Here is a 24,247-nt window from a genome sequence, read left to right on the forward strand (position 1 = left end):
AGATAGATTTTTTTATCTCTGTGTCATAACTGCCAAATTATAGCTCTTGAAGTGTGAACATGCCTTTTGAATTTTGTTATTGCAATAATATTTGCACAGATATTTTTTAGCAATTTGCCAAAGTAGTGAGTTACAAAGAGATAAGCAAATAATCATAATCTACTTAAGTCCAGGTCTGTCCCAGATCTGGAAGGATGGGGAGAGGGGGTGTTACTGGGGAAAATTTAAATGTCAGAGTGTGCCATACCTGAGGACCCTTGTCACATATATGAAGGGCAGAATCAGACAAGCTCATTACCAGCACACATGCAAAGACCAAAAGGTCTCTAGAAATAGTTATTCAAAAGATGCAACAATGCACTTTTCTTCCTGTTGTGATTTCCTTCTCTCTGCATATGATCACCAATCAGTTATTCTCAACTCCCTATGTCCATTGGAATCACCTGGGGAGCTCTTAATACTGTCACTCTCTGGGCCCCCCACATCCCCTAGAAATCCTAATTTAATTGTTCTGGAATAGGACCTAGGCATTAAGTACTTTTTAAAAGATCTCTTGGTGACTTTAAAGTGCAGCCAAGGTTGAGAGCCACTGATCTAGATATATTGGATTTTTTTGCATGAGTAAGGGAGCTAATTTTTTTCCCTCAGTTCTTAGTGAATGTGGTGATTGATGCTGGAAACTTGGCACTGTTTGAAATCAAGAGCAGACACCTGCTTGAGATTGGATCTTTTTGTAAGGTTTTCACCTCTCTCCAGCTCTGACCTTAAAGTAGTCATTCATTTCTTCATAGCAGCTTGTATTGTGTTACTGTTTTAACCAAATAGATCTTGAAATTTTAGGTACATCAACAAATAAGCAGTTCAAGGTGGGGTGAAGCCTTCTTTGTGACTCAAAGAGCTTATATAGTTTTAATAATATATGATGCATCTTCTGCTGTAGTGTAAAGAATTTTCAAAGTACAGAACAATAGAGCAGCCTAATAATGCAGCAGAATAATGCTTTTTTTCCCTACAGTTGAAATATTTTTCTCCAGGAACCTTTTCCTAGTAATTATGCCAACACATGTCACAATGCTTTAAGAAATATACATATACATATTTACCTTCCACTTTAGAGACTGGTATTCAGTGTGCCTGTAGAGCATAGTGATTATAGATGCATTTAGTTTGTATTTTTTCTGCCCTTTACTTTTCAAGTTGTTTAAAGTAAAAGGCATGAAAAATTTACAGTAATTTTGGCTCTAAAAGTTGGTCACCCATTCAGTAGTTACTGAGTTCTATTTAGAAATTTAAGAAGATAACTAATATTGAAATGGAATTAGGACCTTAACTACCTTTAGAGGCTGATTCTATTACCATTGAGTCACAGTTCCTGAGCATCTTTTTTGTTTGTCAGGTGATCCCAATAGAAGTGGCTTTATTAGTGATCAGTGTTGTGAAAGTGATAATCCCCCGCAGTCTTAGCACCTGTTCTGTTAATACAGGCCTCTGCATGTGTTCTTCCTGTCTTCTTGTCCTGAGTTAGTACTATTCAAACAGCAGTCTAAGAACTGGCTAGACTATCAACTACTGGTATCTGGTCCAAATATAGAAATGACAGCTAAGTTATCAGAAACCTGTATAATATTTTGACATTGCCGTGACGTTTTTATTTTATGAAACCATCAGTCTGCAGTGGATTAAGGGGAGAAGCGAGCTGGTCCCTCACTATTGGAAGAGTTTTGTCCTAGATAGTTAATAATTCCTGCTCCTTTTTTAGCTCCTGGCTAACATGTCTGTTTCTCAGGAAACCTTCTATGACTGCCCAGATTCAAGTCAAAATCTCCCTGTAGACTCTCATGGTAATCTCTGTCTTCCCCTCAATTCAGCACAGTCATGGTTTACATATGTATATGTGACAGTTTTTGTTGGTGGCTCCGGCCCTCCCTAGATACCATCTGGTTTTGCTCATTTGTGCAATCCCAGTGCTTGGCACTTAGTACACACTTAACACACGTGTGTTGAATGAAGACTCATCCCCGCTTTTTGCTTGCTCTTGGATCCTTGGGTGATTCCTTTCCCCCTTCACCTGTGGGTACTCTCACTCCTGGTTCTGCCTCCCAGACATGGCCTCAGCTGACTCAATTGAGGACAAATTGTGAAGTGGATAGAGGTGTGAACTAGATGCTATTTCTACCTTGAGCACTGCTCCAGCTTTCCTAGTCCTGTTTCACTATAGCTCCACAGCAGGTTAGAAAGATTCTTTCTGCCCTATAGTAGAATGTAATTTGCCACAGCCCACCTCAGAAAACTACCACAGTCATGTAATTTAGCATAATTTAAAAGAACACTTAATTAGGAGAAATGAGAAGTCATGTGACATTGTTCAGGTACCATCAATAAGATGATCAGTGCCATATAATTTAATTTTTTAAAGGTGACTAATAGTTTCTCCTCACCCTGGGAGTTGATAGGGAGCAACAAAATCCTTTAACTTATTGCTTCCTCAATCTACTCAGTGAGTTGGTATCATTTTAACACTCATTATTTTTAAAAATTCTTAAAGCAAGGTTCCTTGATGATTATCAACTGCATAGTTTGTTATCTTAGAATATGGAAGAAAATCCAGAATTTAACAGCCAATTGGTGAATCTGTAGTGAGAAAAGCATATGTAGCCTAAGACATCATCATCACACTTTAGCTAACTAGTTTGTTGGTTCCATTATCTTCTTCAGTTGATGCTGATTGTGTTTGTGTTGGGGGGTGTCATTCAGATGGAGCATCGGCATCGGAAGAAGGACACTCCCGTGCAGGCCAGCAGTCACCACCTGTTTGTTCAGATGAAGAGCCTCATGTGTTCCAACCTGGGAGAGGAGCTAGAGGTCATCTTCTCTCTCTTTGACAGTAAAGAGAATCGACCAATCAGGTAATCACACATGGAGACAGGACCTGAATTTTTTAATGTTAGAATGCTGGATATTTGTGATCGGCAAGCTAAAATATGTGCTGTTGTACACCTTTACTCTGTCAGCCTCAATTGTCCCATCTGTAGCACTCTGCGACTTTCTAAGCTGCCTACCCTCGGTATGTTTCCAGGACAGTTAGAGGGATGACACCTGCAGAGTTCCTTGGAAAACTCAAAGGGGCTTTAAAGACATAAAAATGATATTAGATGGAAGTATGGTATTGATCTCAAATCTATTATTTGTTTTAGTTATCTTGTATTGATAATGGAAGGAGAATATAGTTCCTCTAGTCTGAAGTTTGTTTGCCTATCCAGAGCCACACTTAGCATCTTCCCAATTATTCAGTAAATGATTAGATTATTTTTATCCTGTCTAGATTGAATTATATGAGGGCACAGCTAAATACTTAAAAATCTTCCATTAAAGTTTCCAAGCTATGAAATGATAGTTTTCACATAGTTTCTTCTCTCTCAGTTCTCTGATGGTACTCTTTCAGTATTTAGAAAAAGGCTAGTATGGATGTTTTTAGTTTTATCCCATAGTCTTTACTCTTGATGAGTTTTTTTATGCTTTATAATTTTTTATATTTTTTAAAAGTAAATACAAAGCACTGTATATTTTAAATGAAAATATTTACACTTAAATTGAGAATTAAAATAGCATAGATCACACACAATAACCCAACTGTATCTAGTTTTTTAAAAAGTTACTTATTAAAATAAATACTAATGCTTGTAAATAATACAGAGCCACATATATTGTTTTATAAACATAAAATTATTTGGTATATTTCTTTTCTGGTAAAATAGATTTATTTCCCTAGGACATATATGTGGATTATTTTTAATGCATTGGTAGCCAAAAAGTGTTTGGTGAATTAATTTATTCACTCATCATTATCTACTTGTAAGTGTACTTCTTATTTCTTGACAAGTGATTGTAAAAATGGGATTTGGAAAGTGCTGTGTTTGTGCAGCAAGGACAGGATTTATGAGGTGTAGAGGAATATCAGTGGTAATACAGTTTCAAAATTCTACTTTGTACACTGTTGGAGAAATCAGTTCATGTGTTAGAAGACCTCTGCCCTGTCACAAATCAGTTTTACTAAATAGGGAAGTTAAGAGCATGAAAAACTGGTCTAAGTTATAGCTTACAACTTTTTTTTCTTTGGAGGTATAGCAAAATATTTATATTCTTTATTCCAATGTAACCTAACAGATAATATTATCATTTTAATAAAAACTTAACAATGAACAGTGTTGTTACAGTTTCTGATCATTAAAAATAATGACAGAAATTATATAAACGATAGGAGTAAAGAGTTGAGAACATTCTTTTATAAGATATCTGAGCTTCCAAAGAAATAGTGTTCCAAACCAATTTTATGTGCTGAATGCATTACATTTTTGTCAACTTAAGATATATATGTACAGATTTCAAAAGTAAAATAGAATGAAGATATAAAATGATTAAATAGAAAATATGCAGAAACATGGTCCATTATAACACCATTACATTGAAGCCTGGAAGAGCAATATGCACTTCAGGTTAATCAGGATTTGTGTCAGAAAATTTAAAAGGGTTACACAGTGAGATGAGCAGATCATTTTCTATGAGGATAGTACAGTGTTTCATATTAGTGTTCATAGATAGAGCATCAGAATATTTAAGAAAAATGCTTACAAAACTGCAAGGATTGCCCAGTGTTTATCAGAACAAATAAATACAATGGTATAAATACCCAACCAGGGGTAATTAATAGTTATCCATATGTCATTGTGCAGATACATCAGCTTACAACTTGATTTCAAAATGTGGAAGGTTATTTATGAGTAGGTTGGTTTAACAAAATCTTTATAAACTATGCAATATACTTGTATGATCGCTTTAATATATATAGTAAACTAGAGGGGATGTAAAAAGAAGAAATAAGATAGCCCTTTTGCTCATTCCTATTAATTAAATTTTCGAAGAGTACAAATTCCCCTTTGCCACTCTTGTTCAAGTTGAATTAACATCGAATTGTTTTGATTTAGGATTAATATTGGCTTATCTCTGAGTTTTGTCTTGTCATAAGCATTTTCAGATGTTCTGAAATGTCCTATTTAGTTGTCAATGTCCACAATTCTCCTTACTTAGTTCTTATTTACTTGGGAAATGTAGAAAAATAATCTGGGTACAGGATCTCCCAAATATTGTCCTTGTTGTCCCCAGGTTGAGGTGAGGAGCTAGGGCTTCTTTCCTAATCTGTAATAAGGCTGAGCTTTAATGATTGCCTGCCCACCACCCCCACTCAGTCTTTCTCGGCCCTCGAGTAGCCCATCTGTTCTATAATGATCCTACGAGGGATCAAGACTGCATCCCTCTCTCTTCCCTTCTTCCACTGACTAGATTTGGCACTCTGTTGTCGCTCCCCCTCTTCGTGGAGGAACGACACAGGACCCTGCGTTGTTCTTTCGTCTGCTCGGCCCTCCCCGGGTTTGCTGCTGGTTCTTCCCGGGTTGGCTACTATCCCTTCCACCTCCGTGGAAGGGCAGTTCCCCCTGGCCACATTCCCCACTTCTGCAGGGGAGCGGCACACCGCCGGCCGGCTCTCTCGGGGGCTGCACAGGTGTTCCTTCAGATGTTCCCCCCAGATGTTCCTGATGCATGCCGTCTCTCTTCTCCTTTATAGTCCTCCTCCGCCAATCCCAACTCGGCTGCCCACACGCCGAGTACGCTGCTCTCCAATCAGGAGCAAGTCCTACAGTTTATTGGTTGAACTGGAGGCAGCTGTGCGGAAGCTGTTTACTTCTCTCCCAGCGCCATATTGTGGGAGAGCAGATGCATAGAATAAGTCTTAATTCCAGTAACTCAGTCCAGTCCGGGCTGCTCCCCACACTCTGTGGCTCTCACCTCTCAACTTCACAATCAATGTGAAGGTGAATTGTGAGGGTGATTGGTGAAAGTATGAATTAGAAGCACAATATGTTTACTAGGTGTTTGGAACGGTCTCAGATTTATTGATTAGATGTTTGTGAGACCTCAGGCAGCACAGTGATTATTTTTTAGGGTGTATTCAAACCCCTATTATGAGTAAGTTTGGTCCAAGCTGTCAGTGACACAGGGCAGTGTCCCCTTCTCTTTGAAAAGGGGCCAAAGGATGCAGAGCTGAAAGTTTGGCTCGATTCCTATCTGCCTTGATGGTGATCTAGCAGCCACAACCTTCCTTTTGTCTATCTTCCTTCATCTCAGAATTGGTAACAAGTCTGGGATTCTTCATTCCACTTCATATAGCTGATGAGTTTGAAGCATCTGTGGCATCTGATTAAAAAAAACTGTTATAAGTACAGGGGCCAGCGTCACGGTGCAGCGGGTGAAACTGCCACCTGCAGCGCCTGCATGCCACATGGGTGCTGGTCCAAGTTCTGGCTGCTCCCCTTCTGATGCAGCTCCCTGCCAATGTGCATGAGAAGGCAGCAGAAATTGGCCAAGGGCTTGGACCCCTGACACCCACATGGGAGATCCAGGTGGAGTTCTAGGGCGCTGGCTTCAGCCTGGCCTGGCCCCTACTGTTGTGGCCATTTTGGTAGTGAATCAGCAGAAGGAGGGTCTTGCTCTGTCTCTCCCTCTCTCTCTAACTCTGCCTTTCAAATCAATCAACCAATCATTTTTAAAAAATAAAAAAAGGTTTGCTAAATGTAAATGACTTTAATTAACTTTTTAGAAAGTTTAAGACATATAAAAAGTAGAACACTGGAAACAGCCCTCATGTACCTACTCACCATCTGCTTTAATAATTATCAACTCAGGATAGATGTTGTTCTAGCCATATCCCTTTCCAGTCCTCTTTACCCCCAGGTTTTTTTTTAAAATGACTTACTTATTTTTATTTATTTGAAAGGCAGAGAGACTGAGAATGAAATATATATAGAGAGAGAGGCCAGCGCCGCGGCTCAATAGGCTAATCCTCCGCCTTGCGGCGCCGGCACACCAGGTTCCAGTCCTGGTCGGGGCGCCGGATTCTGTGCCGGTTGCCCCTCTTCCAGTCCAGCTCTCTGCTGTGGCCTGGGAGTGCAGTGGAGGATGGCCCAGTTCCTTGGGCCCTGCACCCACATGGGAGACCAGGAGAAGCACCTAGCTCCCGGCTTCGGATCAGCACGGTACGCCGGCCGCAGAACGCCGGCCGCAGCGGCCATTGGAGGGTGAACCAATGGTAAAAGGAAGATCTTTCTCTCTGTCTCTCTCTCTCACTGTCCACTCTGCCTGTAAAAAAAAAAAAAAGAAAGAAAGAAAGAGAGAGAGAGAGAGAGAGAGAGAGAGAGATCTTCCATCCACTGGTTCACTCCCCAAATGCCTGCAGTAGCTTAGGCTAGACCAGATCAAAACCAGGGGGCCAGAACTCAATCCAGGTCTCCAACATGGATGCAAGGACTTCAGTCCTTGGGCCATCATTTGCTGTCTTCCAGGATATGTATTAGCAGGAGCAGAGCCAGAACTCAAGCCAAGACACTCTGATATGGAGTGTGAGTTTCCTAAGCAATGTTTTAAACACTGTACCAAACATCCACACCACAAATTATTTTGAGGCAAATCCCTGACCTTGTATCATTTTCAAAGACAAATATATATATATATATATATGCTTCAAAATGCATATCTTGAAAAGGGAAAGGGAAATCCAGAGATATATTTCTCATTGGCATTCAGATTTCCCCTGTTGACTCATAAGTATTTATTTCACAAGTTGTTCAAATCAAGAGCCAGTGAGGGGGTGACATTGCAACACAGTGGGTTAAACTACTACCTGTAATGCTGGCATCCCAATGAGTGCTGGTTCGAGTCCCAGCTGCTCCACTTCCAATCCAGCTCCCTGCTAATGTGCGGGGGAGCAACAGAGAATGGCCCACGTGGGAGACCGAGATTGTAAGCTCCTTGCTTTGGCCTGGCCCAGCCTTGGCCATTGCGGCTATTTGCAGAGTAAACTCTTTCCTCTCTCTCTGCATCTGCCTCTTTCTGTAGCCTGCCTTTCAGATGAATGAATGAATGAATACATAAAATTGTACTGAAGTCCATATACTGCAACTGCTGCTGAGAGTTGTAAGTCAACATTTTAGCTTCCCTGTCCCTCTCAATTTCCTTGTAATTTGTTTACTGAAGAAATTAAGTCATTTGATTTATTTCTTGTTGATAGTTTAAAGTCGAATTCCCACCAGTGAAACATCGGTGGTCAAAAAGATGCTTCTTTTGTTAAATAGGCTCATCAATGCTGCAGTGCATAAGACAAGATACAGTTTGAGTATAGTCTTTTGGCATTACCCTCACTATGGGTCACAGGAAGTTACCTTGTCCAGATACAGCTGGAAGGGCCACTGTGTGCCACACCTGTAGATGCGAGATTAAGAAAGAATGTTTATTCCCCTCGCAAGACAGACAACTGGGTAGGACTTTTCTTTTTAACTTCCTTTCTTTGAGAAGTAAACAGCCAACATTTGCTAAGCACTAGCCATCTGTTAGACTTTGTTCTAAGTGCACTAAATATGTTATTATTAGTTCCAGTTTTGTAAGTGAGGAAGGTACAACACAGGGAGGTTAGATACAATTCCTAAGCTTATGTCAGTGGCTAGAGGCAAATCAGAGTGGCACACTTGACAGGCCGTAAAGCCTCCCCCTTAACCCTTATAACGTTGTCCTCATTAGAATCACTCCTTCCCTGCTTCAGTCGTTGTCTGAAATTATCCATAGTTGTACAGGAGTTTATTGGCCAGAATTAGAGAGATCATCCATCCACTTGTTCACTCTCCAATGCCTTTAGAGCTTTCAAGACTCATAGTCATGATTATAAATTATAAATTATTCATCATAATAATACGAAAACTAATACAGGACCTAAGAAATGTTCTGTGCTATAGAAGTTTGTTTTTGAATTGAGTCCTTCTGAAGACACTCGAAGAATAGTTAAGTAGCTTCAGCTATTACTATATGCTAGTGATCAAAATCATGGATTGATTGCTTAAAATTTCAAAGGAGCCAACAGGTGCGAAAAGCTCCCTTCTAGTTCACTTGGTAAAATTGTTAGGTACGTAACTCCTCAGTACAGGAGGGGTGCATTTTCTGATTAAAAAAATTAAAAATTAAAAAAGGTCATTGAAGCCAGGCCATCATCAGAAAGCTCATTAATTTTATCTCCAAACAGTTCCTGAATCTGCCTGAAGGTGGCACAGAATGATGGGATTTTGATGTATGTTATGGACACCTCTTGCTATAAGGATCAAAAATCCCAGCATATACTGACATCATTCCTGCTTACATGCACCCACCCCATGCCTCTTTTCCAGTTTACCCTCCTCTGCTGTTTTGTATCAGTCCCAGTCTAGAGTGTCCCAAAGGTACAGATGCATTAGAGGCACATAGCAGCAGAAGATTGTACTTTTTATGTATTTGAGGTTTGTACAGTCCTGATTCTATGAATGATAATTATAGTTCAAAATAATTTAAATGAGTTTGGCATGTGTATTTTTCAATAGTTAAGAATTTTTGAGACTATTTAACTGGATGAAAGTTTAGATTTCCCCTAGTGCACCAGGGCATTGCTAGGAAAGGCAGAGAGTCAGTTCTCTGGGACTCATCTGTAATTGTATTGTATTGTATTCATTTAACACACACATAGTGCTTAACCTGCCAGACATTGTTCTAAGCGCTTTTAAAAGTATTAACATATGTAGCCCTTGTAACAAACCAGCAAGGTAGGAATCCTCATTTTTTGTATATGACAAAACTGAAGCACAGAGTGGTTAATAACTTGCCTAAGACCATACAGCAGTGTGTGGTGGAGCTGGTGTTTTAGCAAGGCAGTGTATGTAGGAATCAGCATTCCTTTTTTAAAAAAATTATTTATTTATTTGAGAAGTAGAGTTACAGGCAGAGAGAGACAGAGACAGAGCTCTTTCATTTACTGGTTCGCTCCCCAAATCACTATAATGGCCTGACCTGAGCCAATCCAAAGCCAGGAGCCAGGAGTTCCCTCTGGATCTCCCTTGCTGGGTGCAAGGGCTCAAGCACTTGGGCCATCCTCTACTGCCTTCCCAGATCATAAGCAGACAGCTGGATCAGAAGAGATCCAGCTTCTTATATAAGGAAACCAAACTACTTAGCATCTCCAGTAGCTTGCATTTAAAATTGGCTGTTGCACTGTATGGTGATAGAAATGGTCACAGTGCTTATGCTTCCCATATGCTGTGCAGCTATTGATGTGTATATTAATTCTCTGCTTTGTTGATAGATGTCAATTACTCAACAACAGATTGTAAATTACATGGGCCAGTGAAAACAACATAGTTCTGTGTTGACTCCCTCCCTTATAACTTTCATTACTTTGTTTACTGATGCATTCTAAGGCTTCATTAATTAAAGCTGTAAATTTGTCCTGGGACTAATCTATTACTGTGTTTCATTCTCATCTGAGAACTTATTTAATAGCACCTGAGTGAGTGCCACCACTTGGTACTAGGCTTCATGTAGAGCTGTTCATGCATGCAAGCTGCTGGCCTGGGCTTTTACTTGAGAAAATAGCAGAAGGGTAGTACTTCTGGAAAAACACTTATCCTGATGATTAAATACAGAAAGTCTTATCCTAGTAATTAGATACAGATGAAGTTTACCCTCAGCTGGTACTTCATTCACATACTTTCCTGAAGTTTGATAATCTTTTTTCCTACCATCCTACAATTACACTCTCCATTTTCTTTGAAGTGTTTCATTTTTATATAAATTTATATTGCCTACAATTACCTCATGCCATGGTTTGGATATTAGTTTGTGTGTTAAATATCCCACAAAGGATAAAAGTCTCATCCCCAGAGTCTTATGTTAATGATGCCAAGAGGGTAGAAACTTAATCCAATTGTGGTGTCTATAGGTGAGGCCTTTGGGAAGTGATTGGATTGTCAAGGGCAGAGCTGCCATGGTTGAATCACAATGGCTTTCTCAAGAAAGACATTGGGGGCCTGAGCTGTGGTGTAGCTGGTAAAGCTGCTGCCTACAGTGCCAGCATTCCATATGGGTGCCGGTTTGGTTCTTATCCTGGCTGCTCCACTTTGGATCTAGCTTGCTGCTATGGCCTGGGAAAGCAGTAGAAGATGGCCCAAGTCCTTGGGCCCCCGCACACACATGGGAGACCAGGAAGAAGCTCTCGACTCCTGGCTTCAGATCATCATAGCTGTGGCCATTGAGGCCAGTTGGGGAGTGAACCAGCAGATGGAAGACTTCTACTTCTCCCTCTCTCTCTCTCCCTCTCTCTCTGCCTCTAAAAAAAAAAAGACATCATAGACAGACTTGCACATACTCTTACCATATGATGCTGTGCGTTTTGTTGGAACTCTGCCAGCAAGAAAGACTCCACTAGAGGCCACTCCAGTTGAATCCTCCAAATCTTAGACTGGGAACTTCCAAAACTGTAGGCCAAGATAAACATCTTTCCTTCATAAATTGCTTGTTTTGAGTATTTTGTTATAGTAACAAAAAAGCAGACTAATGCACCTTGTGATTAGTATGTTATTCTATTTAAGGAAAAGATGAGTTGTGAATACAATTAGTAAGGCAGATATTTTTCAAATATGGACTCATAGTAAACTCTAAATATGTCTAAATTTCTCTCCATTCTCAGTACATATATCTTCTTATATATTTCTCATCATTGTACAATGACATTGTACATTGTACAATGTCTAAGTCTGGATCCAAACTCTGGCTTTGCCATTTAGTAGCTTAATCAGGTTGGTCAAGTTAATTCATAGCTCTTATGGCTGTTAACATATCTGCTTAATCAGGATAATAATATCATCCCTTGTTATTATTTTAGGATTAAATTCTTAATATAATCCTTGACACCTAATAATTGGTCAGTAAATCTTAGCTATAGTGATGATGATTTACAAAAACTAAAACTGGAAATACACTTTAACATAACCGGAAATGATACGCATTAGTTGCTCTTGGGTTTTTTAAAATTTTAATTTATGTTACATGTTGTTTATTTGATGAAGACAGCAAGAGAAACAGAGGGCTCACATTCACTGGTTCATTTCCCATGTATCTACAATAGCAAGAGCTGGGCTAGGCTGAAGTCTATAACACAATGCAGTTCTCCAGTGTTGGTGGCAGGAACCCAGTTATTTAAGCCAGCACTGCTGCTTTCTGTATTCTGCATTAGCAAGAAGCTGGATTCAGGAGCCAGAGTTGGGAATGGAACCCAGATACTCCTAGATGGTACATGGACATCTTAACCTCTAAGCTGTCTGCCCACTCCTTGAATGCTTTCTTAAAGAAATCATGTATCAAAGTCAGCATTGTGGCACAGTGGATTGAGCTGCAGCCTGTGCTGCCTGCATCCCATATGAGCACTGGTTCAAGTCTCAGCTGCTCCACTTCCAATCCAGCTTCCTGCTAATGTGCCTGGGAAAGCAATAGAAGATGCCCCCAAGGACTTGGGCCTCTTCCAGCTATGTGGGAGACCCAGATCAAGTTCCTGGCTCCCTTAGCTTGGTTAAATCCCAGCGGTTGTGGCCATTTGATTAGTGAACCTGTGGATGGAAGAGTCTTTCTGTAACTGTGCCTTGCAAATAAATACATAAATAAATAAACCTCAAGAAAGAAATCATGTATTGTATGTTGCTATTGACTTGATTTTAGGCATATGGTATCATAGTTCTGAAAAATTTAGATTCACCTTACCAGTAAAGAATACTTTACAATACTTGAGCAACAGAAAAAGAAAGAGAAAGCAAAAAATGGAGAGGGAGAGAAAGTTAACTTTTTCTTTGTTTTGTATGTGTGTGTGTGTGTGTGTGGTGTGTGTGTTGGTTGTTGTTGTTGTGGTTTTTTTTTTTTTTTTTTTTTTTTTTTTTTTTTTTCCCCTCGAGGGACTCAGGAAATAGGGCTTAGAACAGGTGATAGGGCTGGAGACTGAAGGATCACAGGGGGAAGAGAGTAAGATTGAGAATAGCGTAATGATGAGGGGAACCCAAGAAATGATGATTGTAGTTTCTAGTAGTTCTCTTTAAAGGCTCACATGATCTGATAGCCTTTGCACTTCTTAAAGACAATTAAAGAATTTGCACTGCTTTTTAAGACTCAGTTATTGCGAAAAATTTTCAAGAGTTTACAGAAGAAAGCTCTTACGGAGAATAGTCACTGGGCTCAGAGGAGGAAAAATGCTAATCTCTTTCAGGAAGTGTGGTGATACCTAATGGGGTTCAAGGAGCAAATATCATTTTTAAATTCTCTGTGCCCTGTGCCAGCCTTTCTCATTTCACACATCATTTACAACTTCTTATGGCATGATCACAGGAATTCAGCATTTGTGTCTGTATAAAAGTGAGGAGCATCCCTTGTTTTGAACTTTGAAGAATAGTGGGCACAGAATGCTTTTTCTAGCTTCTTGTTAGAAAAGTAATTCAAAATTGCACTTCCCCAAAGCAAAGCAACAAGGTAGGGGAAGGTTTGGCTGGCAGGCATGCAGGGAGCACTACTCTGAAAACAAAAATAGCAAGAGGAGGCATGCAGAGACCCTCCATGGACTGTGGCAATTATCAGCTGTTCCCCAGGGCCAAGGACACTTCCTGCTGTGTCTAGACTCCCTGGCCCAGACTTCCCTGTGGGTGTCTGCCTGCCAGTGACCCCAGCTGCCATGCCTCCAGCCTCTGGTGGAAAAGCCTGGCTGCTTTTCACTCTCCCTCTTCTCCCTAGTTAATCTTTCAGCAGGTGCATTGTTGTCACTTCAAAGTTAATCAGATTTGTGGTTTACTCCCCTTTGCTCACACTTCTGTGTCACTTAAGAAAACAAATAATTGCTTTAGGGATGTGCTGGTGTCCTTCCTGGGAGAGAATCTAAATAAGAAATCAGCCAGGAGGAGAACCCAAATGAAAACAAAACAAGCAAAGAAACCCTTTATTCATATGGAGAGCATCCAGGGTAGGACTGATCCACTCTTTTCTCCTTAGCATTTTTTAAAGAGCCAGACATTTCCAATTATGTTTAAAATTGTAAATTACTACATTATTGTAATAGTAAGTGGCTAGAAATTCACGTTTGCAGAAAATCGAACACTTCAGAGTAAATGTACTCAGCACTGGCTTTCTCTCTCCCTTTAGCTGCATGCCTATTCAGGCTACCTCTTTTTTCACTTAAAGGGGCAGTATTTTAGGAGGGGAGCAAAGGCCCTTTTAAAACCCCTGTCCTTGTGTTTTACAGGATGACTAAACTGAAGCTCATTTTACCAAAATTCTGATCACCTATATCTTTCTTCCTCTGCTCTGTTCCTGCTGTCCTGTAGTATTATTGACTAGCTTTATTAATACTTTTTAATATTAATATCTTGAGAGTCCTTGCTCTCTACAGTGAAAGAAATACAAAGGAAAGTGAGGGCTTTTTTGAGGGGAGGAAGAAGTCTAGAAGCACAAGCTGGGTCCATATGAGGCAGAAAGCAGGCCGGGAGCCAGGTGGAGCAAAGCGTGTGGTTAGGAGCAGCCACAGGAGGTGAAGCGTGGGCAGGAAAGCAGAGGCAGAGAGGTGGCCAAAAGGCTGCACACGTGAAGGCACAGAACAAGGGAAGAGCTCCAGGCCTTTTATTCACTTCCAAAGGAGCATGGTTATGTAGTCTGATTGGCAGGTGGGCGTACAGGCGAGGTCAGGTAGGGGTGTGAGATCACAAAAGGGGCAGGGCGAAGGCGTGGTCTCCAGCTCACAGATCTAATCAATTCCTGCCTGTCTGCCTGCCTATATCATTAGGAAATTCAGAATCATTTAGTTTCCCAAGGTCTCTACAGAAGAAGCTGAGATCACACACAGCAACTGACCTCGCAATGACTTCTTTAGTATTCAATGCCATTGCTGTCCTAAGATGATTCTACAGTGACAATGGTAGTATTAATGACATGGCCCTGGTTATTTCCTTTCCTAAGGATAAGAAATTTCACTTCCTTTTTTATATTCTCTGTACCTGCAGAACACCTGACACAAGGTGGGGATTGGCACAGTTCTAGTCTGACCTTGGTGCTGAGGCAAAGCATTAAGAGATCACACAATTATTCTCTTTATCTTTGCTAGCATCCTTTCACTGCAGGTGGGCTTTGCTTCTTAATAAGAGAGAGAACTCATGGTATTGAGTGTGTCAGAAATGTGTACGGAGTTGTTTCGTGGTATCATGTGTAAGAACTCTGATCTCACACCTCTCTGTGGGGAAGCAGCAGTTGCAAGCACAGTCACACTAAAAAATTCATAAAACTTGTCAAGTAAATGTATCCCATTGTCCCCTAAGTGTTTTCGTCTGGAGACGTTGGACTCCTAAGCAGAGGCTCTGTCTCTCTGTGTATTTCAGTGGAGCCTCATAAGTGTCAGACTATTCCTGTGAAATTGCTGGTGTTCATTCATTCACTCATTCAGGAGACCTGCGTGTGCACAGGGCCAGGCCCTCTACCTGGGCACTGCAGATACATCATTGAAAAAAACATCAAAAAAGAAAAACCCTGCCCTCACTGAACTTATATTCTTCTGATGTTCAAAATACTACTAAGATATAAGCCAAAAATGTTTTTAAGCCTAGAGTTTCTATTGCAAATGGTGTCCAATATACAGTTTTTACTTCACAAAAGTATATCCAGTGTCTAAAACAAGATTCCTAGCCTTCCAATTGCCTGACATTCCTTTTCTAATTTACATAAACTGTAGGCCTCAACAGAAAATACAAGTAATGTACCTGTTCTCATACACACTAACATTATCCAGGCAGAGGCTTGGAGATCCCTGTTTAATAAAGCAGGTGACATGGGCTGGGCCTTTGGCCCAGTTAAGCCTCCAGCTGCGATACCACATCCAGTGTCACACTTCCTGGGTTTGAAACTGGCTTCACTGCTGATTCTACCTTGCTGCTATTGTGCACTCTGGGAAGGAAGTAGCAGGTGAAGGTTCAAGTAGTTGGGTCACTGACACCCAAATGAGAGATGCTAAGTAAGTTTCTAGCTCCTGGCTTCAGCCTGCCCCTGTTTTGGCTGTTCTGGGTACTTGAGGAATGAGCCAGTGGATGAGAGTATGCTCTCTCTCGCTCGCTCTTTCTCTCTCGTTCTTTCTCTCTCTCCAAAATAAGATAAAGACATAAAAACTTTTTTTTAAAAAAAAGTCCTTTAAAAAGTACAGTTCCATGCGTCATCTGATAAATAAACAGCATTTAATGGCGACTTAGATTTCATTTTTTTAAGGTTGTAATGAACCTGAGGAACCTCTCAATGAGCTGTATAATGGAAATTTGATTTTGGTTTATTTTCATTAAAAAATAGAACATTCTTTTGATATAATAAATGCATAGAAGATTTATTATTACTAACTTGTTTTACAGGGCTAGAATTACAGGAATTTTTACTATTCTATTCATTTAAGGCATTTCTGCCTTTTCAAGAAACTATATGCTTCAGCCAAGAATACTTATAAAGAGCTTAAGTTTACTTTGTTTTCAACATTCCTTATCAAAGGGACATTGTTTTTAAAAAGTCAGTAACGGGGGCCCATGTTGTGGCATAGTGGGTTAAGCTGCCACCTGCAACACTGGTATAATGTATGGATGCCAGTTCATGTCCCTGCTGCTCCATTTGTGATCCAGCTCACTGCTAATGTGCTTGGGAAGGAGACCTGGATGAGGCTACTGGCTTTCGTCTGGCCCAGCCCCAACTATTGTGACCATTTGGGGAGTGAACCAGTGGATTTGAAGATCTCTGTGTCTATGTGTGTCTGTGTGTGTGTGACTCCACACCCTTCCCCTCCACTTTATAATGTTGCCTTTTAAAAAAATAAAATAAAAATAAATATGTTTTGAAGAAGTCAGTAATTACCATCTACAGATCAAAGTGATTCCCGCCTCATGAAATGTCAAAGATGGAATGTGTTTACAGTGATGAAATTATGTAAATTCTGAGACAAGTGCATGTAAGACCGTCTGCCTACACAAGGCCGTCTAATTTCACAATCCCCATTTCTGCTGACCTAGATCTTCCCAGTGCCTACTTTTGGTTACATCTCTGAGTAACTCATTTTCCAGTGAAATTCTTCATGAATTCTCTGGAGAGATTCCCAAGCAAGTATTTTCCTAAATTGTTCAGTATAGTATACTTCTTTTTTTTAATTTTTAAAATTTATGTAAAGGGAACAGATTTTATATATACAATTTTAAGAACATAATGATACTTCCCATCCTACCCTCCCTCTCTCCCTTGTTTCCATCTGCCCTCCTCCTCTTTTTTCTTTCAGTTTTCATAATGACATACTTTCAATTTACTATATACTTGCAAGCTTAAGCCTCTACTAAATAAAGAATTCAACAAGTAGTAAGTAGAAAAACCGATGTTTTTCAAGGGTATAGATAAGGCCTATGAATAATAATTAAATCTCAAAATGTCAATTTTGCTCATGCTTTTTTATACTCTATATATTACTACAAATCAGGGAAAACATGTGATATTTGTCTTTTGGGGACTGGCTTATTTCACTAAACATAATGGTATTCAGTTACATCCATTTTGTTGAAAAATATAGGATTTCTTTCTTTTATTTTATGGCTGAGTAGTATTTCCTCGTGTATGTATACCACAATTTCTTTATCCAGTTATCAGTTGATGGACATCTGGGTTGATTACATATCTTAGCTATTGTGAGTTGAGCTGCTTTGAACTTGGGGTACAGGTAACTCTTTCATATGCTGATTTCATTTCCTTATGGTAAAGTCCTAGGAGTAGAATGGTTGGGTCTATTTTCAGATTTTTAAGGATTCTCCATACTGTCTTCCATAATGGTTGAACTAGTTAACATCCCCACCAACAGTACATTAGGTTATCTTTTTCTTCACATCCTTGTCAGCATTTGTTATTTTTTTATTTTTGAATGATAGCTATTCTAACTGGGGTGAGTTAAATTTCATTGTGGTTTTTATTTGCATTTCCCTGATGGCTAGTGATCCTGAGCATTTTTTCATGTGTCTGTTGGCCATTTGGATTTCATCCTTCTAAAGTGCCTGTTCATATCCTTAGCCTACTTCTTCACTGGATTGTTTGTTTTGTTGTTGAGTTTCTTGAGTTCCTTATGTGTCCTGAATATTAGTCCTTTGTCAGATGTATACTTTACAAATATTTTCTCCCATCTGTAGGTTGCTTCTTTACTTTGTTGAGTGTTTCCTTGATGTTTTCCCAGTTGTCTATTTTTGCCTTTGTTGCCTGTGCTTCTGGGGTCTTTTCCAAGAAGTCTTTGCCTATGCCAATGTCTTTCAGTGTTTCCTTTATGTACAGTGTGCTTCTTTCTAAGGATTGTACTTGAACTTTGGGGATGTCTAGCACCTCAAGTCATCTGAATCTAGAGTCCTCGCTTTTCTTTCTTAAATAAGTAGCCATTCAAAATCATTTCTTAGTTCACTCGTCAGTTATTTAGTCTGGTAATATCACTGGCTAGGTGAAACAGCAGGTGACCTGAACATCATTTATTTGTAATTTTAAATAATGTTGCATTTATCTAATCATTGAGTTTTATCTTCCTAAAAAGAGTTTTATTTCTGTTATCTTTATTTTCTCTATAAAGAAAAAATAGCATGTTGTAGTTTAATATCCTCCTGAGTAGTAGGAATTGTCCTGAAATTCAGGATTTGGCTGTACTTTTAAATATTATCTCCTTTTACATCACTAAGTTGAGGCCAAATCCTTTGCTGGCCAAACGAAACCATCACATTATTTGGTTGTTTAGTCCCTCCACACTCATGTTATTTATGAAGTGAATCTGGGCTTAGACATTAATATTAAAAAAAAAAATCTCAGAGTCTGTCTTGCCTTTAGGTAACACTGCTTATACCAGTGTTATCATTTCTTTTTATCATTTCTCTTTAATCAAAAGAGTTCATGTTGTGGACTCAAAAGGCTTCCATAGCCTTGGCAGCTCATGACAAGAGCCTCGGGTGATCACTGATGTCATAAATAAGAGTGTCAATTGTTAAATCAACAACTGGAGTCACTGTGCACTTACTCCCTATGTAGGACCTCTGTCCTTAGTGAGTTGTAATATGAGAATTAATGGTAAACTTGTCTTCAAACAGTACTTTATACTTTGTGTGTCTGTGTGGGTGCAAATTGTTGAAATCTTTACTTAGTATGGTCTTCTGTATATAAAGATAATTAAAAATGAATCTTAATAAAGAATGGGATGGGAGAGGGAGTAGGAGGTGGGACAGGAGTAGGGGTTGGAGGGCGGGTATAGCGGGAAGAACTGCTATATTCCAAAAGCTGTACCCATGAAATTTATGTTTATTAAATAAAAGCTTCCTAAAAAAAAAGAACTTGTGACCCTAATGTTGCTTTAATTGTAAAATTAGAAAGCACATTAATAGTCGTCTGATTTAGGAAGAATTTCTTAAGGAGTTGCTTTCATTTATTGCCAAGGAAAATTTCTGTCATTGGTCAATCATGAAGTTGGGAAAGAAAGGGGAAAAGTTTGGCCCTAGAATACCAGACATTTGTTGCTTGTTTACTGGCATATATATATATATATATATATGACTGTCATAAGTGAAAATCTGCGATCCTGACTCATAGGTCTGGGCATTTAGATCCAAACATGGGTACTTTAACATGACTGGGTTTTAAACCTACAGGAAGCTGTTAAATCCATCTTGACCTGGAAACCAGAATTTCCAGGCTAGGGCCTGGACTTTCTATGCCTCTCCAAGAGAATGTTGTACACAACCAGGTTGGGAGCCCTTGGGTGAGAAGACCGATGGCACTCTTCGGTTTTCCACTGATTCCATTGATCTGACCTTCCATATGGTAGCCCTTCATCCTATATCCACAGTGGCACCAAAGCTCATGGCCCAGCAGCCACCCTTGGGCTGCCAGCACACCCTCCACTCAGCTCCCACAGTAACTTGCCTGGCCTGAAGTAGCACCACTTTCCTGGGGACATTCCTGCGGTGGTTTATTGTGCTATAAGAGCCTTTCCTTTTTGATTTGTTCTTTGACACTCATTCGAAGAAAGAACACAGTAAAAACTCTTCACCATGTTCGGGGAGAAAAAAGAACTTTTTCTTCAGTTCTTATAAGTTCTTAGAACAGACCCTTATAACAAAATACAAATGTATAAGAGAAAGACAAACAAGTTTATTAACATACACATTTTGTGTATACATGGTAGATACCAAGGAAATGAGAAGTGGATGGAATTACAACTTGTATAGCATCCAACAAAGAACAGGATATTTTTAGAGAAGTAGTGAGCCAAAGGAAAAGGACTTGAGTTTACAGGGGCTGTAGCATGTGGAAGGAAAGTGAAAATGGCAGACCCAGTCTGGTTAGTAAAGACTGATAATGTAGATACCTCCGGTGCCACTTCATGTTGCAAAAGGGTCTGAAGTTGTCTTTGCTGACAAAGCTTTCTTCCTCTTGGTAGAAGTGGGGTTAGCCAACCTTTCCCATTTGTAGATTGGTGTCCAGCTTTTAGGCAAATTGAGGAAAGGCAGGGACATATCCTTTAGCTGCTTCTTCATAACTGCTTTGAAGAAGTGGTGTTTTCAGTCCTCTCACAACTTCTTGGAAGCATCTTAAGAAAATACAGGAGAAGCAAGGAATTAGAAGCTGTTCAGGTCACCTTGCATTTGCATTCAATTGTCTTTAAGATAGAGCTCTAGATGTTACCCCATTGAGACATCCTCTTACCTCTTCTTATTCCCTGGTCTATCTTATTTCTCCCACATTTTCCTCCTTGCCTTCTGGTCTATCTCCCTTCATAACTACTTCATGTAAAGTAAGTATTAGTCATTTTTCTCACACACAGCATAGTTTACTTAAAGACAGGTGACTTTTTCAAATGTGCTACATGGAGAGGTGTTCTGTTTCAGATTTTTTTTTATAAAATTGATTTGAATGAGTATAAAACATCATGGCATTCAGTTTTCTTTCCAATAACTTTGCCAGAACATGAACATCTAAATGTTTTGCTCTCTTGTTACTGTTATTTTGGGAAACTATAAATCTATTTCAATGATTTAACTGTCCAAATGCCTTTATAAGTACTCTTTGTAATTTTTTATAGATTGGTCAACTTCCTAATCTTTCACAACACATGTTTCAACCCAAAATAATATGCAGATATATATTTTTTAAAAGTCATGTTTGTGTAACTTTAATGTATACCAAATCACTAGACCATTTTACTTCTTATGTGATGTAAGCAATCTAGTGAAAAACATGAATCCACACAGAGAGATACAAAAATCTTTATGTGAAATATAAAATATAAAAATCTTAGAGATGTAGGAATATATTTCATATAAAATATCAAAATCTTTGATGTTATCCATTTGTATATTCAGTTACATTTTTCTTTGAAGGCAATAGATTGTAGTAGGAGCACCTTACTGGGAGAGACACTTGATGTTATTACTCAGAAAGCTGGGAGAACCCTCCCAGATCTGGCCAAGGACCTCCACTCCCCATAGGCAGGCCTTTCTGAAGGATGGGTGACTGCTTTTGAGGGATTGAGGAAGACAGGTAGAGAAAAATCAAGACCATCCTGCTGAGAAATAGGAGAGATGCTATTAAAGTCTTCATATCCTTACTGTGCCTCCAATACTTATTTGTATAATTTTCCCCAATGGTAAGAACATTTGTAGGTTATTTCTACCAAACTATGCCATGGGAACCTACTCTTCATAATTGGAGATGTTTTGGAGTAATTGGAATGTCAGGAGCTTGGCGGAGTAAGTCATCCCAGGCATGAGCTCCTTTAACCCAGAGATGTTGTGCTTTGTTTATTTGTTTTTGTTTCATACTTTAAAAAAATATGTGTTTATTTATTTATTTGTTTCTTTATTTGAAAGGCAGAGTTAGAGAGAGAGAGAGAGAAATCTATCTGCTGGTTCACTCCCCAAATGGTCCCAAATGCTGGAGCTGGGCCGATTCAAAGCCAGGAGCCAGGAGCTTCTTCTAGGTCTCCCATGCAGGTGCAGAGGGCTAAGAACTTGGGCCATCTTCTACTGCTTTCCTGGGCAATTAGCAGGGAGTTGGATAGGAAGTGGAACAGCCAGGATGCGAACCAGCACCCATATTGGATGCTGGAGCCACAGGAAGTGGCTTTACCCACTATGCCACTGTGCCAGCACCTGCTTCATACTTTCTTAAACATTTTTATAAATACTTTATTTGAGAGGCCGAGAGACACACAGAGAATCAGATAGACAGGGAGCTCCCACCACTGGCACGCTTCCCAGATGAATCCCACTAGCTGAGCCATCACTGCTGCCTCCCAGAATCCACATTACCAGGAAACTAGAATCAGGAGCAAAGGACTAGAGCCCAGGCACTCCAGTAAGGGGTGTGGGCATCTTATTCCCTAGAACAAATATCCCCCCTCCTCCCTTTATTTGACAGGCAGAGTTAGATAGTGAGAGAGAGAGAGACAGAGACAGAGAGAAAGGTCTTCCTTCCGTTGGTTCACTTCCCAATTAGCCACTAAGGCTGGTGCTGCGCCAATCCGAAGCCAGGAGCCAGGTGCTTCCTCCTGGTCTCCCATGTGGGTGCAGGGACCCAAGCACCTGGGCCATCCTCCTCTGCCCTTCCGGGCCACAGTCGAGAGAGAGCTGGACTGGAAGAGGAGCAATCGGGACCAGAACCCAGCGCCCACATGGGATGCCAGCGCCACAGGCGGAGGATTAACCAAATGAGCCACGGTGCCGGCCCCTAATTATAAAGGCAGAGAGAGAAACACACACAGACACACATTCACACACATATATGCACAGTGCCCACCTACAGGCTTACTGCCCAAATGTTCCAATGGCTACGACTTAGCCAGGCCAAAGCTGGGAGCGGGGAACTCCATCTGGGTCTTCCATATGCATGGCAGGGATGCAACTACTTGAGCTGTCACCTTCTTCATCCTAGACTGCTTGTTCAAGAAGCTGAAATTGAAGCTGGATCCAGATATCCAGCCCAGGTACTCTAATGCTGGACACAAGTACCTTTTTTTTTTTTAAGATTTTTTTTTATTATTATTATTTAAGAGGTAGAGTTACAGACAGAGGGAGAGACAGAGAGAAGGATCTTCCATCTACTGGTTCACTCTCTAAGTGGCCACAACAGCCAGAGCCATGCCAATCTGAAGCCAGGAGTGAGGAGCTTCTTCTGGGTCTCCCACATAGTGTAGGGGCCCAAGGACGTGGGCTGTCTTCCACTGCTTTCCCAATTCGTAGCAGAGAGCTGGATCAGAAGAGGAGCATCCGGGACATAAACCGGTGCCCATATGGAATGCCAGCACCACAGGTGGAGGCTTAGCCTACTATGCCACAACACCAGCCCGACACAAATATCTTAACTGTGTCTTATCCACTAGGGCAAACACATGCCCCACCTTGTGTACTTTTTAATAATGGTTTTTAAATTTGCTTGAATATACCCTGAGATCCCTTGGCTCCTGTGACATAGTCTTGCTCTTCTTTGTCCGCTTTTGAGGTGCTCCTTCTTGCAAAGACAGCATAGAATTGTGATTACGAGCCAAGAATCTCTAGTGAAACTCTAGGTGTTAAAACCCTGGGTCCATCCTTTGCTGATCTTCCCTCCTTCACCAGCTTCCTACTGTCCCCAGCTTGTGCATGTGTCAAATGGAGGTGAGAATGTTTTCTGCTTCATTAAGTGCTTGTGAAAATGAGAGGATACATACAAGGCATAATTCTCAGGACCTGGCCTGTTTGCTGCCTGCTTGCCTCTATTATTGTCCCCCAGGGGCTGTGCTGGGGGTGCTTGTTTACATTCTTATTTCATCATCTTGATTTTCTCAAATCTTTGTTAGAAGGAGATAGGCTATAAATAATGAATAATTGTGAGTTATTGTCCTTTATTTTCAATAAGAAATTAGCCATTGTTGATTTATAATATCATGATTTATAATGGCTCACCCATTATACACAGGTGGGCACTAAATTTCTCCTGCGGTGAAATTTCCTCTGGAGAACATAGGAGTACATGAGGAGTCAGGTGATGGCTTTTCTCAGCTGGTATTCATGTCCACTCTCATTTCTCTGTTTCTTGAAGGTTTCTGTTTGCTTGTCCATTCTTTAAGAATATGAAGGTAGGGGCTGACGCTGTGGCACAGTAGGTTAAAGCCCTGGCCTGCAACGCCAGCATTTCATAAGGATGTTGGTTCAAGTCCCTGCTACTCCACTTCCTATCCAGCTCTCTGCTAATGCACCTGGGAAAGCATCGGAGGATGGCCCAAGTGCTTGGGCCCCTGCACCTACATGGAGTTCAC

At 40.3% G+C, this 24,247-nt stretch overlaps 1 protein-coding gene across 5 annotated transcripts in view; it reads left to right on the forward strand.

Moving 5' to 3' along the window:
* The window catches only part of DOCK4 (dedicator of cytokinesis 4), a 521,894-nt gene that overhangs the window by 256,625 nt on the left and 241,022 nt on the right, over positions 1–24,247 (forward strand). For all 5 annotated transcript variants that reach the window (XM_017342765.4, XM_008258382.5, XM_008258384.5 and 2 more), the window contains exon 8: positions 2,755–2,906. In XM_017342765.4, coding sequence (XP_017198254.1) covers positions 2,755–2,906 — 152 coding nt within the window. The remainder of the gene's footprint in view (positions 1–2,754; positions 2,907–24,247) is intronic.

The sequence above is a fragment of the Oryctolagus cuniculus genome, chromosome 3, assembly GCF_051225735.1.
Source record: "Oryctolagus cuniculus isolate XC-2025 breed Fujian yellow rabbit chromosome 3, ASM5122573v1, whole genome shotgun sequence".
Taxonomy (NCBI): Eukaryota; Metazoa; Chordata; class Mammalia; order Lagomorpha; family Leporidae; genus Oryctolagus; species Oryctolagus cuniculus.